The sequence below is a fragment of the Athene noctua genome, chromosome 15 (assembly GCF_965140245.1).
Source record: "Athene noctua chromosome 15, bAthNoc1.hap1.1, whole genome shotgun sequence".
In the NCBI taxonomy this organism is placed as follows: domain Eukaryota; kingdom Metazoa; phylum Chordata; class Aves; order Strigiformes; family Strigidae; genus Athene; species Athene noctua.
The window spans coordinates 4194275-4210384 of NC_134051.1; the positions used below are offsets into that span (position 1 = coordinate 4194275).

At 65.2% G+C, this 16110-nt stretch overlaps 1 protein-coding gene across 3 annotated transcripts in view; it reads left to right on the forward strand.

Moving 5' to 3' along the window:
- Nucleotides 1-16110, forward strand: part of CASKIN1 (CASK interacting protein 1) — a 31339-nt gene that overhangs the window by 2951 nt on the left and 12278 nt on the right. For 2 of the 3 annotated variants that reach the window (XM_074919243.1, XM_074919244.1), the window contains exons 2-10: nt 11091-11142; nt 13254-13351; nt 13455-13600; nt 13705-13800; nt 14044-14174; nt 14265-14373; nt 14626-14734; nt 14848-14942; nt 15029-15146. In XM_074919243.1, coding sequence (XP_074775344.1) covers nt 11091-11142; nt 13254-13351; nt 13455-13600; nt 13705-13800; nt 14044-14174; nt 14265-14373; nt 14626-14734; nt 14848-14942; nt 15029-15146 — 954 coding nt within the window. Of the gene's footprint in view, nt 1-11090; nt 11143-13253; nt 13352-13454; nt 13601-13704; nt 13801-14043; nt 14175-14264; nt 14374-14625; nt 14735-14847; nt 14943-15028; nt 15147-16110 lie in introns of those variants that run through there. The other variant, XM_074919245.1, reaches the window with a different exon arrangement.

The following is a 16110-nucleotide window of genomic DNA, read 5'->3' on the forward strand; positions in this document are numbered from 1 at the left end:
CAAACTGTTTCCCTCCCTGTCCCCTCCTCCCCGGTGCTACCTCGAAGAATTGTAGTGACTTGGCGTTTTCCCCTCTCTTCCCCGTCTCCAGCGCCGTGAGATGGGACGAGGTGTCCCCAGCAGCAGCTGTGGCCACCATCCCTGTCCCGGGCACCTGGGGCTTGGGGCAGCTGTGCTGTGTGGGGAAACTGCGGTTCCTCGGCCGAGGAGGAGCAAGCAGGCTCCATGCCTGTGAGGCTGGTGCCACTAGTGGCTCGTCCACTTTAGAAATGGCTTCTGTGTGGCACCCGCTAGTGCTGCAGGAGAGACCTCGAGCTCAGGACTGGGCCCTCCAGCCCCGGCTTGTCCTCCCACCGGGCTGGGGTCTTTGCAAAGCGCTTCCACATGTGGTGTCTTCATATGGCAAAGGAGATGTCCCAGCACATAGCTCATGGTGCTGAGCGAGCACCCGATGTGCCCGCCCTGTGCCTGGTCCTTGGTGCCGTCCTGGACCCCCAGGCTGCATCGGGGTTTGTGTCCTCGTGTGCCACTGGAGTACCTGGCTCTGGGATGCCCGGGGCTGGGTGAGCCCCGCTGCCTGGCTGGGTTTGGGAGCTGGGCACAGGACTCCCTGCACCCCACTATGGGTAACGCAGCCCAGCCTGCCCGGGGGTGCTGGTGCCGAGGTGCAGGCAGCTCTTGGGGTGCCCCTGCCCTGGGTGGGAGAGCCCTGTTGCCTCCAGCGCAGAGTTCTTCATCCTGCCCCGTGTCGCCGGCAGCAGCCCCAGTATTTTGGTGCTTATCCCAGCCAGCCCTGACCCCACCACCATGCACAGGGAGTGGGTCCCGCCCTGCCTGGGGAGGGACCCCCACCCCACTGGCACCACTGGTGCTGCCCTGGCCCCACAGCTGCCTCTGGCTCTGCTGCTCTGGGCTTGGGGCTGTGCGGGATAGGCAGAGCCCACTCTGGGTGAAAAGACTGAGTCGGGAGCCAGGCAGCTCCTCGGAGGGGTGTGCACGGTGCGGGCAGCGTGGGCAGCCTGCCTGGGAGCAGGCAGCAGCAGGAGGCACCCCCAGGCTCATCCCTCTCTGGGGTGCTGCCATCCCACGGGACCCTCCCAGGATGCAAGCGGGGTTGCGGCAGCCGGGAGGGATCACGGCTTTGCCGGCACTCCGGGGTGCGGGGGGCAGCGGGAGGCAGGAGCCGGACCCCACGGGGCTTCCCGGGCAGGGCCTCGCTGGCTGCCTCCTGCTCTCCGGCGCGTCCTGCGTAGCGGCCAGTTAATTCTGGGGTTTTTTTTGCCTGCATTTGATTGCATTAATAATCTCCTCTGATAACAGTATTTAATAAAACCAGGCTAATATGGCGCAGTTAGGAAATGTCTTTGACATTTTACAATTCAATTTCCATGCAGTAAAAGGCAGGGCAGCTGCAAATCCAATTGTGGTGCAGTGCCCAGGGCGCGTGTGGCCGGCAGAACCGGAGCTGCCCAGTTCCCCCCGGTCCTCCAGTAACTTCCTCAGGCAACAGCTGTCCCCAGTGGCTCCTGCTGTCACTTCCCAGCCCTGGGTGCTGGGACAGCCCCCTCCTTGCTGCAGGAGAAGCCTGGGTGGGGGGGAGCAGACGGTGCTTGCTGGGACCCCTGGGTGCTACCTGCCTCTGGAGCCATTGGTGCAGGGCAGGACGTCTGGAGCAGGAGGAAGAGGCTGTGGTGCCAGATCCTGTGGCATCTTGGCCAAGCTGGATGGCTGCAAAGGGATGCTGGGCCCCCCGTGCATCCCCCGTCCCATGGCTGGCACTCATTCTGCGGCCCCCCTCAACCCCTCGGCATGGATTACGGAGTGAAATGCCAAGGGGGTGGGCTGGGGTGATGTTGGGGCATCGCCGCCATGTCCCAGGCTCGGGGCCTGAGGGCTGTCCGGGAGGGCGATCGGGGTCGAGCGGCTCCTGCCGCTGCCATGCTCGATGGTGTGTCAGCGAGTCCCTTCAGAAACTTCTTCTTGGGGTTTCTAGCCCGCGTGTGAAACCTCGCTCCCAGCAGGACTTGGCAGGCGGGCGCAGGCTGGCGTGTGCCAAGTTTCCTTCCAGAGGGGGATTATTACTCAGCCCGGGGTGACATCTCGTTATTTTACATTTTCTTGCCTCTCTTTCCGGCTGGGCTGGAGTTGCGGGTGCAAACCCTCCTCTGCCCCCCCCCGCCGCCACAGCACAGCTCCCGTTTCAGGGTCTGTACCCACCATGAACGCCACAGAGGACGCGGGGCTGTTGGCCACCGCCACCGAGGAGCAGCGGGACTGGGCCGGCAGCTCCGCTCCCAGCTGGAGGCTCCCTCACTGGCCTGGATTTTCTTGTGGCAGTCCTGAATTCACCTGGCTTGACACCAATTAGCCCTTTGCCGGTGGCAGGTGGCCCCTTGTGCCCGGGGCTCTCCGGGATCATCAGCTCTGGCTGTTTCCCCACACAAGGACCTTGCTGTCAGGTGCCCCGGTGCTCCTTGCTCCTGTGTGCTGTGGTGGGGTGATGCTCCCAGGGAGCATCTGGGGACGTGGCAGGGCCAGGCTGCACCCGAGGGTGATGGTGTTGTGGATGCTCAGGGTGCTGGTGGTGCAGCCATGGGTGCCCTGAGTCTCACTTGGCAGCCACCCCCTCCACTGCCAGCCCATCATGGTTTCCAGTAGCCAGGCTGGCGTCTGGCTCCTCTCCCCAGCTCTGCACTCCCTTTAACCCTTCCCTCCCCTTCCCAGACATTGGGAAAGGTCGCGATCAGCCCCCTCCCTGGCTCGGGGTGCCCCCAGCCCCTTCACACTCCCCCTCTGTGGCTGCACGGGCCGCAGTGTGCTTGGGTGATGCTGATGGACAGCGGCTGCGCAGTGCCGTGCCAGGGCCCGGGCGGGTGCTGAAGCGACAGTGGGTCCTCAGTGAACATCTGCCCTGGGCACGTGGCAGGTGGGAGCTGTGGTGTCAGTGGTGGGGTGAGCGGTGGAGGGGACCGCCAGGCTCTGGGGTGATGCTCAGGGCTGTGCCTGCACATGTGTGCCACGTGCTCTCCATCCCAGTGCTGGTGTGGCGTGTGCCGGCACCGTGTGTGCCGCTGCGCCGGGGCTGGGCACCTCTGGCCACACCGAAGAGCCGGGACATGGCCTTGAACCTGCTACATGCTGCCCTCGCCAGCCGGCAGCTAAAGGTGCCTTTCCCAAACGTCTGGACACAGTCGGGAGAGTGGTGAACTAATTTGCTGGTATTTCGTGGCTGTTACTGCCAGGCCAGGCTCCCGCGGGTGAAGGAAAGGTGATGGGAAGCAAAACACGCTTGGGAGCGCCTGGGCTTGTGCCGGGCTGCTCCATCACCGTGGTGTGTCCTGGCCAGGATGGGCCGTGCTGGGCTGGTCGCTGAGAGGGTCTGCAGTGCCGATGGCCACCTCTGCCCCGAGTTACCGTCCCGACCTGCAGCTGGGACATGTGGGACTTGCCCTCCCCGACCCCTCTCCCTGGAGGGATGGCGGCCCGTGCAGCCCTCCTGGTGTGGGAGCGATCCCGCCAGCTCTTGGTGCCGGGCTGAGAGGGATCTTTAAGCTGTAATGAAATGTTAATAGTATTTTCCAACTCAATATGGGAGTAGAAAATGAGGTGTTTAACACTGGGCTCCGCAGCGACAGGAGCAATCAGCCTGAGAAATGGGAAACCGGGGATGCAGTGCTGGCTTCAACTTGGCCTGAGAGCCCCGTGCTGCTGGGCCTGTGCTGGTGATGGGTGATGGGTGCTGGTGCCCCACATGAGCCACCCGGGCAGGGAAGCACAGTCTGGGATGGCGTGGGAGAGCAGCTGGTGGGAAGCGCCGGCTCTGCCCAGGTCTCCTTGGGTCTCACCAGCAAGGTCACTGCCAGTGAGAGTCAAGCAGATGGAGGTGGTCGTGGGGCTGGGGTGCCCCAGGGCACAGCAGGACAGTGGGACCCTCGCTCTGTGCCCTGCTACGGCCTGTATCAGCTGGAGATGGAGTGGGTTGGAGATGGCTGGAGACGGCTTCTCCGAGCACTGTCTGCAGCAGCACGGCTCTGCCGGCGTGCCTGCGTGTGCCACTCTGTGCATCAGCACGCGTGCAGCCGCCTGTGTCGTGTGCCTCTGCACGCCCATGTGCGTTGTGTGCCCGTGCCCCTCTGCCCCGTGTGCCTGTGGCCATCTCTGCTGGCCACTTCGGTGGTGCCTCCTCCCCAGCCTGGCGTGGGGCTCTGCGCTGGGGACGGCTCCCAGGGGCCGGTTGATCCCTTCCAGATGCGGCTGCCGGGAGCCCAGATCCGCGCTGCCTCCTCGCCCAGGCCTCTAGGTTTTCGGTCGGTGGCTGCAGGAGCCGTTGGAGCAGACAAAGCAGCCGCCTGCCCGGCTCCTGCATTGCAGCTGGGCTGTTTACGGCGCGCTCCTCCTGGCTGTGCAGCTCCGCAGCAGCTATTCTCTCCTGGCTGTCTCCACTCCGGCGTGTGCGGATCCTGGAGCTGCCTCTGACTAAACCTTGGCTCCTGGCAGCATCAGGCGGATGGTCCTGTGCTGCCCCTGCCAGTCCTCTCCCAGCATCCGCTGTACTGGGGGCACTGGGATGGCTCCTGCGAGCCCTGCCTTTCCCCTGCAGCGCTGCCAGGCCTTTGGGAGCAGCGTGAGGCCTCCGGTTGGGCTCCCGGTGCTCGGGGCAGACACACGACATCGCCTAGCTGCCCATCCCCGCACTGCTCCAGCAGTGACCACGGCGTCACCGAGCTGCCAGCTCGTGCACCCCCGGAGCTGCCCATCATGGTGCCCATCCTTCCCACAGACACCGCCGTGGTGCAGAGGGTGAGTGGTGTGGGCACGGTGCACCGGCACACACGGAGGCTGGGCTGGTACGTGGATGAGGCAAAATGATGGCACTAAAGGCACTGTGTTTAAAATAGATCCTGGGGCCTGTGTCACCCATGTGTGCCTCTTGCCCTCTTATTTATCTGGGCCGCCTACACGTGCACATGTGTGCACACAAGCACACGGTCTGTGTGTGCCAGGGAGCTCCCCGCCACTTCCCTGCACTGTTGGACTGTGGCTGGGTTCATGGGAGGCCAGATGGTACTGACTGTTCGTTAGTTAATGATGCTTTAAGATGCATAAAGCTACTGGTCCCTCACTGGCTGGGGTTGGCCCTCCCAGGGCTCCCTGGCCACGCAGAGGATGGGGAGGTGTGGGGGGACAGGGATGGGGCTGGCAGGGTTGTCTCTGCCCTGGGCTGGAGGTGAGCGGTGCCAGGATCATCCCTTCTCTGCTCCCGTGCCCTGGGGACGCGCAGTGCTGGGGTGCAGACGCACGGACGGACAAGCAGACGCAGGCTGGTGGTGACCCCAAGCAGCCGCGTCTCGTCCCCTGCCGTGGCAGCCTCACCGTGCCGGCGGTGACTCCTTTCAGCCCAGGGTGATTACTGAAAATTACCTGTTTGCCGCCGCCCCGGTGCGGGGAGAACAGGCTGTCAATTAAGGCTCCATGGAAGCAGCACCAACACGCATTTCCGCGGAGACGAGGGTGGGCGTACGGCTGGCACCGGGCCGGCGGCGACGGGTGCAGCGGCGCGGCTGGTGCGATGCTTGGTGCTGGTCCGGCGGGGCCCAACGCGGCACCTCCTGTCCCACTGGCGGGGGCAGAGCCGATGCGGTGCTGCGCTGCCCGCACCCCTGCCCGTCCCTGCTGCCCACTTTCCTGCATTCCCGTGGCACCAGCAGCCTCTGCATGGCACTGTGTGTTATTCAGGGGTCAGCGGGTTTGCTGGCAGCCCGGAGCCCGCGGGAAGCTGCTGGGACTTCGCAGGTGATGACCCTGTGATGGGAGGGAGCGTCTGCAGAGCTGGGGAGCTGCATGGTTGAACCCCAAACTGGGGCTGGGGCTGCCTCGGGGGAATCCGGCTGATGCAGCGCGGCTCGGCCAGGCCCCACGGCACCACGCGGCAAAGGTCGGGTAAGGATATGGCTCGGCGGTGCAGGGAGAGCGGGGATGCTCGTGCTGGTGAGCACCCCTGGTTTTTAGTGAGTCGGCTCTGCTTTGGGTACACTCGTGTCCCCTGTTCCTGGAAGCCCGCAGGGTCAGGCCCTCATCCTCCCTTGGGACTGAAAAGTTGGTGTGTTGTTTTTTTTAAAAAAAAATTACAGAGGAGTTCCCACTGCCTCTTGAAAGCTGCATTTAAGTTGCTTCATCCTGGCCCCAGGGGATGGCCCTGCACTGCTGCAGCACCGTGACTCAGGCTGCCACAGCCTATTGATTTTGAAGAGCTGATTTCTCCACTCCCCGGGGGAGGCTCCGGGCGAGGGCCGGCAGCCGGAGCCCCGGCAGGTGCTCTGGGTGAGGGGCCAGCATCCCCCAGGAGCGCCCTGGGATTCGGGAATGGCTTGTGGTGGGCACTGGGGCACCTGGCTGGGGGTGTCCAGCTGTGGGGGGTGATGGAGTGTCCAGCTGTGTTGGGCATTTGTGATCCAGCTGTGATGGACACGGTGGTATCCAGCTGTTAGGTGATGGGGTGTCCATCTGTGAGGGGAGTGAGTGTCCAGCTGCTGGGTTGTCCAGCTATGATGGGCACTGCATTATCCAGCTGTGATGGGCATGAGGTTGTCCAGCTGTGGCAGGCAGTTGTTTTCCAGCTGTGATGGGCACTGAGCTGCAAAATGGGTCGGTCCCATCCCTGCCACCTCTTTGCCCCAGGCAATCCCTTCCCCTGCACCCAGCAGCCTGTGAGCTTCCCGGTGCATTATTTATACAGTGTAAATCGATCAGAAGATGATAACGGCTTCATTAGCATCTGAACATCTCGTCGGCCTCCCCGCTTGACACGACCTTGGCTGCAGGACTACATGCCTCTCGCTGCCTGACAGCGGCCAGGACCGGCTCCCAGCGTCACCCAAACGAGCCAGGGCTCCTCCTGGCCACCTCCGTGGGGTCCCCATGGGGTCACCCCATCCTCGCCGTGAGCAGTAAGCCCCCTCGTGCCAGGGCTCCTCGTGCAGCGAGCGCTTGCAGCGCCCGTTGTTTGCGTGGCACTCGTCAGCAAGGATATAATTAAGAGCAGCTATTTTGGATGCTTCCTTTATCCGGCAGTTCACGGCAATGTCGCTGCAGGGTCCTCCCCACCACCCCCTTCCAAAATCGGCGCTTGGCTTTGCCTTGAATGCTTCCCCGGGGGTACTCGGTGTTGTCCTGATTGTGGGGTCCCGGGGGTCCCTGCTGTGCTGGGGAGGGGGGAAGTGGCAGGGATGGTGGGGCTGGAGGGGAGGGGACCACTGCACTGGGGTGATGGAAGGGATGGGGAGGATAATTTTGAGGGGGGGGGGGGGGGGGGGTTGCCCTGGCTCATTTGCTGCTGCCGCCAAGCTGCGAGGTGGGGGGGGGGGGGGCAGCAACGGCTTTCCCCTCATTAAGTAGATGTTGATTTAGCGGAGGCTGGAGCCATCTGCTCGGAGCAGCCGCCCGCTCCCTGCGAGCTGGCGCAGCGCTGCCGGGGGGAGCTGGGTGAGGATGTGCTTCGTCAGCGGGGGCTTGGCCGGGAGCCCCCGCGCCCCGGCCGGGCATTGATCGCTGCCGGCGCTGTGCTGGCTGCAGCTGCGGGGACATGGCGCATGAGCGGGCAAATGGGTACTGTGTGGCCCTGCTGCTGGGAAGGGAGAGGAGCCCGCCTGGGGGGGCATCGAGGAGTCCCACCATGTGGGGCCATGGCCTTGAACACGCATGCAGGGACAGGGCTGGAGCAGCCGGGCATGGGGGTCTCCCCATGGCAGTGGTTGAGCATGAGGTGTCCAGAGCTGTGGTTGGGCACAGGGGTCAACCCACGGGGTGGCCAGAGCAGTTGGTGGGCACGGGGGTCTCCCCACAGCGTGCACTGGGGTGCCCAGAGCTGTGGTTGGGCACAGGGGTCTCCCCACAGGCTGCACCGGGGTGCCCGGAGCAGCGGTTGGGCACGGAGGTCTCCTTGGGGGGTTGCCAGGGCAGTTGGTTAGGCACGGGGGTCTCCCTGTGACATGCACGGGGATGCCCAGAACAGCTGCCAGGCCGGTTATGGGGGTGCGGGGGGTTGGGGTGACGTGCTGCCGGGTGCTGGGGCCGAGCAGAGTGGTTTCCCTGTGCACACCCGGCCCTGCACGTGCAGCCGGCTCGTGCGTCGCCGGCCGTTGCGGCGCCCGCCCGGGGCCGGCACAGGCCGTTGCGTGGCAGAGGATGATGTGGCCAGTGAGGAACTGAATTCAAGCATGCGTTTAGCTACCGTGATCCTTGTGTTTAAGTAAAGGCATTTCTGGGAGTAGTGGTTGGGCTGAGCTCCCCGCGGCAGTGTTTACTCACGGCAGATGCTGTTCAGAGCCGGTGTCTGTGGCAGGCGGCTGCGGCTCCCAATGCGTGCAGGAGCCAGGCCCGGTGATGCTGGGGCTCCCTGGGTCTGGCGGAGCAGCACGTCCCACCTTCCCAGGGCCACCTCAGCACCATCAGGCCCCTCAGGATGCTCGTGGGGCACAAGCTGCTCTGAGAGCCATTGGGGGGGGGGGCGTGCCATGTGGCTGGGGTGTCCCATGTCCACGACCATCACCTGAGCAGCCCATGGGGAGCAAAGATGGGACATTGGGGTGCCCCAAAGGCAGTGGTGGGGCTCAGGTGGTCTGAGCAAGAGCCCTGTGCTGGAGGTGCCACCATCTCTCTGGGCTGCAACATCTGCCCAGCGGCCCTGGCATCTGCTGCTGTCTGAGCAGGGTAGGATGATGCTTGTGGTGCTCGTGGGTGCTCGGTGCTCTCCATCACCCCTCTGGCGATCCCGGCAGGGAGGACAGTGAGGGACATGCTCGGTGCCCACTGGCAGCATGGCCATGCCGGAGCCCTGCTCTCCTCCCTGCTGTGCGTGTCTCCTTTTGTGGCCAGTATTTTTAATTGCCAGTGCGCTCAGTCCCCTCCCCTCTCCCCCGTTAGTGGAGGAGTTTTCCTTGTGATTTCTGGCCATTAACGAAGCTCTCCCATGTCTCACTGCCCACAGACAGGCTGCAAACCCTGCATGGTGGCTGTGGGGCCAAGACTACCCTGGGTTGGGCATCCAGCGGAGTGTTGGGGTGCCCATTCTGCTCTGGGAACTGTTAAGCTCCAGGCCATGGCAGGGCTGTACCGAGGGCCTGGTCCAGGCGTTGTGCCCTCAGCACGGCTCCATCGTGCCCCACACCATGCTGCCAGGCAGCTGGTGGCACCCAGGGGTGCTGTGCTCCAGGAGGACGAGCTGGCTGCTCTCCAGGGGACCCCGTCACCCCAAAAGACCTTTTCCCAGCAGCGCTTAAAGCCAGGCCGGGGCTTGAGCTCACCGCAGCCCGGCAAAAGTACTGGCAGGCTGGTGGCCACTGCCAGAGCTTTAATGAAAGTCAAACTGCTGCGTGGTTGGAAGTCACTGACTAAGCACTTGGCATGGGCAGTGATGGAAGTGCTAAACAGATTTTGGCAGCCGCAGCCTCTCCTGCAGGTGCAGGGAGGAGAGATTTGTCGTTACGGTGTGTCCGGCTGATGCCGATTCGGACCGCGCCGGCACGCACCTGGGGATCGGCGTCGCGGGGTGCAGCGGTGACGCCGTCGGCGTCACCGCTGCACCCCGCGACGCCGATCTCCAGGCATTGCCCTATCCCCTCGCTGGGAGCAACCCGTGGGAAAGGCCAAGCACCACAGACCTGCTGACATCCGTCCGTCTGTCGGCGAGGGCCGGTTAGCCGGAGCGGGGCCCATCTCGGGGCTGGAGATTGGAGCCAGCGCCGGGCACGGTGCCGCTCTTGCGCCCGCTGGTTCCTTTTGTCCGATGGCTGTTTGCATCCCTTGGGGGGGGGGAGGGCAGCTCGTCCCCCTTCTCCTGGGAGCTGCTTTTTGGCGCTGGGTGACAGCGGAAGCGGCGCTGGGCTCCTCTCCACCGGCGCTGAATGGCACCTTTGTTGGGGAGCCAGGCGGTAGCTCACTGCTGGCGAGGACCCGCTCAGTCCTGGTTTTCGGGGGGCTCTGCTCACCAAGCAACATCCAGAGTCCTTCCCGGGGTGGGGAGCACTGTTGGGGGGGCTGTTCCCCAGGTGTTTGTTGCTGGGGTGGTTCATTAGTGTGTTAAACGAACAGCGTGGGCTGCCAGGGCAAGGGAGGCTGCGCTGACACGTGGGGCTCGGGATGGAAGGAGGGCGAGTGAGGCTAGTTTCAGGGATGCCGTGGTGGCCCTGTCCTCTCCCTGTGCCCTGGGGACCCTGCAGTGCCCCTTCTCATCCCACAGCTGCCCTGTGTGCCAGGAGGGGAGGTTGGGGATATGGTGAAGAGGAGCTGAAGGTTGGGGCTGTTCAAAAGTCGTTCTCCGTCACTCTTGCCTGTCGGCACCGGGCTGTGTCATCGTTAGCAAATGTCCTGCAGCTCGGACTGTCGAGTGGCCGATGGAGCGCGGGACGGAGCTGGGTGCCAGAGCCTGGGAACTTCTGCATGGGCAAGGAGAAACCTCTGCCACCGTCCTGGGCTGCTCCGGGGACCAGTGTGGCCCAGGCAGGGGTGGCTCAGCCTGGCGCTGCTCCCCAGGCTCGTGGGTCACGGCCTCCCCGTGTCCCCTGCGCCCTGTTTGCTGACACAGCCCTTTGTGCCAAATAATTGAATATCGCTCTGGGATGCTGGCAAGGAGACACAAGACCCACTGCGGCAGGCGTGGGGGTTGCTGCGTGGGTCCCCAGCTCGGGGCTCTGCTGCGCCGCAGCCACCCTCCTCTTCCTCCCACTCTGGTTCCCTGCTGGGGGTTTCAAGGAAGAGCAGGCTCACGGGAAAGCCTGAGTGGCATTTTTCGGTTAAATCTTATGTAAATCTGGCTCCATCCTTCCTCGTGGTGCTAATTGGATTGCCCAAGGCGGTTTATTTTCCCACGAAGGCAGGGGTGGGAGTGGGGCAGTGCCAGGCAGTGGGACAGGGGACATGCTGGGGCACAGGGGAGTGTGTTGAGCTCCTTGCTCTGCTGAAACAGGCTGGGGCTGTGGAGCTGCAGGGAGCTAAAACCTCCGTGGGGAGGGAAAACTGGAGCTGCAGCTGTGTCACCTCCTTGGTGGTCCCTACCCTGGCCACCTCTAATGTGCTGTTCTCTTCCCTCCCAGAGCTCCTTGGATCAGCAAAGAAAGTCAACGTCAACTTCCAAGACACCGACGGGTGAGTGGGGGCCCCGCGCCCGGGCGGCTGTGCCGTGGGGACCGTGCCCCTTCGCATCTGACAGCAGGGAGGAGCGGGGCCGGGGCCGTGGGCTCACCCCCTGCTCATCACGCTAGCGAGGCTGCAGGTGCAGGAAGGCAGCTGGAGCCCTGCGGAGGAGGGGGGCTGCAGTGGGAGCGGGGAGCGGTGCGTGTGGGGCTGGGCAGCAGCCACCCCTTGTGCTCCCCGCAGCTCCCCCCTGCCCTGTGTCCTCCCGCTGAGGGGCAGCAGGACGTGCAGTGCGCTCCCCAGGGACGGCTCTGCCGTGGCCATGGAAGTGGCGGTGAGCGGAAAGGCCAAGATGGGGTCAGGAATGGGAGGGCATGCCCTGGGGAGACGTGGCCACAGCAGCCCAGGTCCTCCTCATCCTCACCCCCCAGCAGGGCGGTGGCAGTGGGCATCCCCTGGTACCTGCCAGCATCCCCCGGTACCCACCAGCACATCGGCTCTATCAGCCCGTGCGGGTGCATGGGGAGCAAGGGGAGCACACGGGCAGAGCTGGAGGGCACGATGTGAGCAAAGTGGGGGGATGCATCACCCCACAGACCACCTTGTGCTGCCAGAGCTGGCAGGTCACCGCAGGGAGGGCTGTGCATCGCGGCAGGGCCGGAGCAGCAGGCAAGGGCCCCGCTTGTGTCCTGCCTGTAGCTCCCGGGTGGCTTGGGGGGTGCTGGAACAGCCCTGAAACAGGGGAGCAAACCTCCAGCTTCGAGTGCTGCTCCTGGCTCCACCCTGGGAATGTGCAGGGCAGCCCCAGGCCGCAGCCCCTGTGTGCTGTGCTCTGCTGCCAGGGCTGTGCCTCAGTTTCCCCATCTCTGCTGCGTTTGCTGGTTCCCCGGGCTGGTGGGTGAGCACCGTGCTGGCATCCCCACGCTTGCCCGGGGGCCAGTGCCCTTAGCCATGCTGGGGGAAGCCCCCGAGGCAGCCTGGGGGGAAGGCTGCGATTTGCACCATCTTGAGCGGATTTGAGCAAGGGCGCTGGAGTGGAAAATGTTGACATTTCCCAGGCAGACGTTGGGGATCGGCCTCCCACGCCAGCTGTCTGCTCACATCGCCGCTCCCTGCCGGGGGATCGCGGGCAGCAGCTCCCTGGGGATCATGGTGGCTGGGTGCTCCCCGATGGGGACATGTTCCCCCCCTCAACTGGGGGTCCTGGCAATGGGGGAGCAGAGGGGATCGCCGCCCCACCGCCCGCCTCTTGGGGACTGGCATGTTGCGCTGGTGTCTGCAGCCCATTCCCATGCTCCGGTGACACCGGGGTGGCCGTGGGGATGGGACGGGGACGTTGTGGTGACCGGGGCTCGGCACAGCGGGGTGGCGGGTGCCAGCGCAGTCGTGCAGAGGATGCTGCTGCCGGGAGCAGCAAGTAGGTCAGCTCCCGGCCTGCTTCCCAGCAACGAGCCTCCGGGTTTGGCCAGTCCCAGGTGCTGCAAAAGCAAAGTGGGGTGTGGTGCCGGGGGCTTTTGCCGCCCCACAGCAAGGCCCAGCACCAGGCAGGGGCACGGTGGCCATCTGGCACCCTGGGCCTCCCCCTGCGCCCGTTGCCCGCGGTCATGCTGCCGGAGCCAGGCTGGGGGGAAGTGGGTCAGCAGGGAGGATGGCTCCCTGGCACACCCCTTGCCTTGGGGGGGACCCCCCCCTGTGCCTGCCCTGCTCATCCCCAGGGTGTCTCAACATCCCCGGGGAGCGTTTGATCCGCAGCCATCTCACTCCAGCGTCCCCAGATCAGCCCCAGCAGCCCCCGGTTCCAGCCCAGCAGCATCCCCAACCTGGGGAGGGGTCTGTCCTGTGGCTGCAGCACGCCAGGGGAGCTAAATAAAGTGATGGGCTGGAGAGAAAACCCACGGCCACCCCAGCACATCCCACCCTCTGGCCCTCGTTGCATGCCAGGACGTGGCTGGCTCATGGCTTGGCCACAACTGGTCTTTCTCCAGGTGCCCACAGCGGGATGTGGAGGTGGGGTTGCTTGGGGACATGTGGGGTGCTGTGGGAGGCAAACCCTTGGGGTGCCGTGGTGGTGCTGCAGGGGGGGACAGGGACGTGGGAGCCCTGACACTGCGGCCGGTCGCCAGGTTCTCGGCTCTGCACCATGCGGCCCTCAACGGCAACACGGAGCTCATCTCACTGCTGCTGGAGGCACAGGCTGCGGTGGACATCAAGGACAACAAAGGTGAGTCCCTGGGTCCTGGCTGTGACACCCTCACCCCCGGCCCGAGCCCTGTGACCCCTCTGGCCTGCGGGGCTCACAATGTGCCTGTCCCACTGGCCCGCAGGCATGCGGCCACTGCACTATGCGGCCTGGCAAGGCAAGAAGGAGCCCATGAAGATGGTGCTGAAAGCGGGTTCCTCCGTGAACATCCCATCGGACGAGGGCCAGATCCCCCTGCACCTGGCAGCGCAGCACGGCCACTACGACGTGGTACGGTGGGGATGGTGTGGGGGTGAGGTGGGGCGGGGGGGTGCCTGTGCTGCCCTCCCTTGCCCCTGCCCTCACTGAGCTGGGGGGGTCTCACTCCTCCGCAGTCGGAGATGCTCCTGCAGCACCAGTCCAACCCCTGCATCATGGACAACTCGGGGAAGACACCCTTGGACTTGGCGTGCGAGTTTGGCCGGGTCGGGGTAAGTCCTTGCAGCGATGAGGGACCCCCCCCCGAGAGGATGGGAGGGGATGGGGGCACGGTGAGGTGCCTGGGGGTGCTGGAGCAGCCCGGGGTGAGGGGGCACAGGGCAGCCCTTGGGATGGTCAGTGGTGGGGGGCCTGTGGGGGGATCTCCAGCTACTGGAGGAGGAGGGAGGTGAGGCCGGGGGGGCTGCGGCTGAGCCGCCCTTGCAGCCCTGCTCCGTCTGTGTTTGCTGAGCCAGGTGGTCCAACTGCTCCTGAACAGCAACATGTGTGCGGCGCTGCTGGAGCCCAAGCCGGGGGACGCCACCGACCCCAACGGCACCAGCCCCCTGCACCTCGCCGCCAAGAATGGCCACATCGACATCATCCGGTGGGTGCCATGGGCAGGGCGGGCAATGCTGGTGGCCCCCCCCCGCTCCCCATGACCCCCCACCTCGCTGACCCCACTGTTTGCCCGCAGGCTCCTGCTGCAGGCTGGCATTGACATCAACCGGCAAACCAAGGCGGGCACGGCGCTGCACGAGGCAGCCCTGTGCGGCAAGACCGATGTGGTGCGGCTGCTGCTGGATGTAAGGACCACCCCCCCGGCACCCCCAGACACCCCCAGCCCTGCCCTGCCCTGTCCAGGTTGGAGCTGCAGGAAGGGAGCGACCCTGCGGCTGGGGGCTGTGGAGCAGCATGTCCACCGCTCCTGGGGGATGGGGGTGAGGGTCTGGGGGGGACACACGCAGCAAGGTGTTAAGCTCGAGTCGCTGGGGGGGTCCTGGGGGGATGGCGGGGTGGGGGCAGCCTCCTCCCAAGCCCCCTCGGTGCCATTGCAGAGCGGGATCAACGCCCATGTCAGGAACACCTACAACCAGACAGCTCTGGACATCGTCAACCAGTTCACCACCAGCCAGGCCAGCAAGGAGATCAAGCAGATGCTGCGGGGTAGGGGGGCCGGGGGGGGGCACATGTGGCTGGGGGGGCGATGCCGGGTTGAGGGGGGACGGTCCCCCCGCGGGGGCTGGGCGGCCGGCGACGCTCCCGCTCTGTCCCTGCAGACGCCTCCGCCGCTCTGCAGGTCCGGGCCGTCAAGGATTATTGCAACAACTACGACCTGACCAGCCTCAACGTGAAAGCCGGGGATGTCATCACTGTGAGTGTGGCTGGAGGAGGGGCACGGGGGGGTGCCGGGGGGACCCCTGTGGTGGTATCCAGCCCCTGACCCGCCCCTGCCCACAGGTGCTGGAGCAGCACGCGGACGGGCGCTGGAAGGGCTGCATTCACGACAACCGGACCGGCAATGACCGCGTGGGCTACTTCCCCTCCAGCCTCGTCGAGGCCATAAGCAAACGAACAGGCAAATAATTCTGTCCCCCCCCATCTGCCTCCTGCCACTTGGGGCTGCTCCCAGGGAGCCCTGTTTCGGTCTGGCGGTGCCTGGGGTGTTGGGGGGTGCAGCCGGCGAAGCCAAGCCGGGATGATGCCCCTGTCGTGCATGTGGAGGTCGGTGTCCCCATGTGTGTGGGGCTGGTGTCCCCATCGAGTGGGGGGGAGTCAGTGTCCCCCCTGTGCATGTGGGGCTGCTGTCCCCATTGAGTATGGGGGTCGGTGTGTCCCCTGTCCATGTGGGGGTCAGTGTCCCCGTTGTGCATGTGGGGCTGGTATTTCCAACAAGTGTGGGTGTCAGTGTCCCCCCTGTGCATGTGGGGCTGGTGTCCCCAACGAGCGTGGGGGTCAGTGTCCTCCCCTGTGCATGTGGGGCTGGTGTCCCCAGTGAGTGTGGGGGTCAGTGTCCCCCCTGTGCATGTGGGGCTGGTGTCCCCAGCGAGTGTGGGGGTCAGTGTCCCCCCTGTGAATGTGGCACTGATTGTGGGGGTTTCCTGCCCACCCGTTGCACGTGGGGGTTGGTGCCAGCAGTCCCGGGGTGCTCAGGGGCTGGTGTTGGGCTGGGGGAGGCCTTTGTGGCACTGGGAGGTCGATGCATGGCAAGAGTGGGGGGACGTCACTGTGGTTGGGGGAGGGTGGGCGCAGCCATGGGGCCGCATGACCTGGTGCTGTGGGGCCGAGCAGGGCAGCTGGGTGCCAGGGACCCGGCACCACCCCTTGGGGACCCTGTCCCTGGCCAGGGGCCATCTCAGGGTTCGGGCCCTGCCCCCCTGACCTGCAGCTGCCTGTCCCTGTCCCCGTCACGGTCCCCCGCGGTGGCCTGTGCCTGTGCCTGCTGCCAGGAGCGCCACAATGGGGCTGGTGCTTCCGTGGGCAGCACTGAAAGGCCCCACACCGACCAGCTCGCGCCGTCTCGGCAGTGGCCATGTCATAGG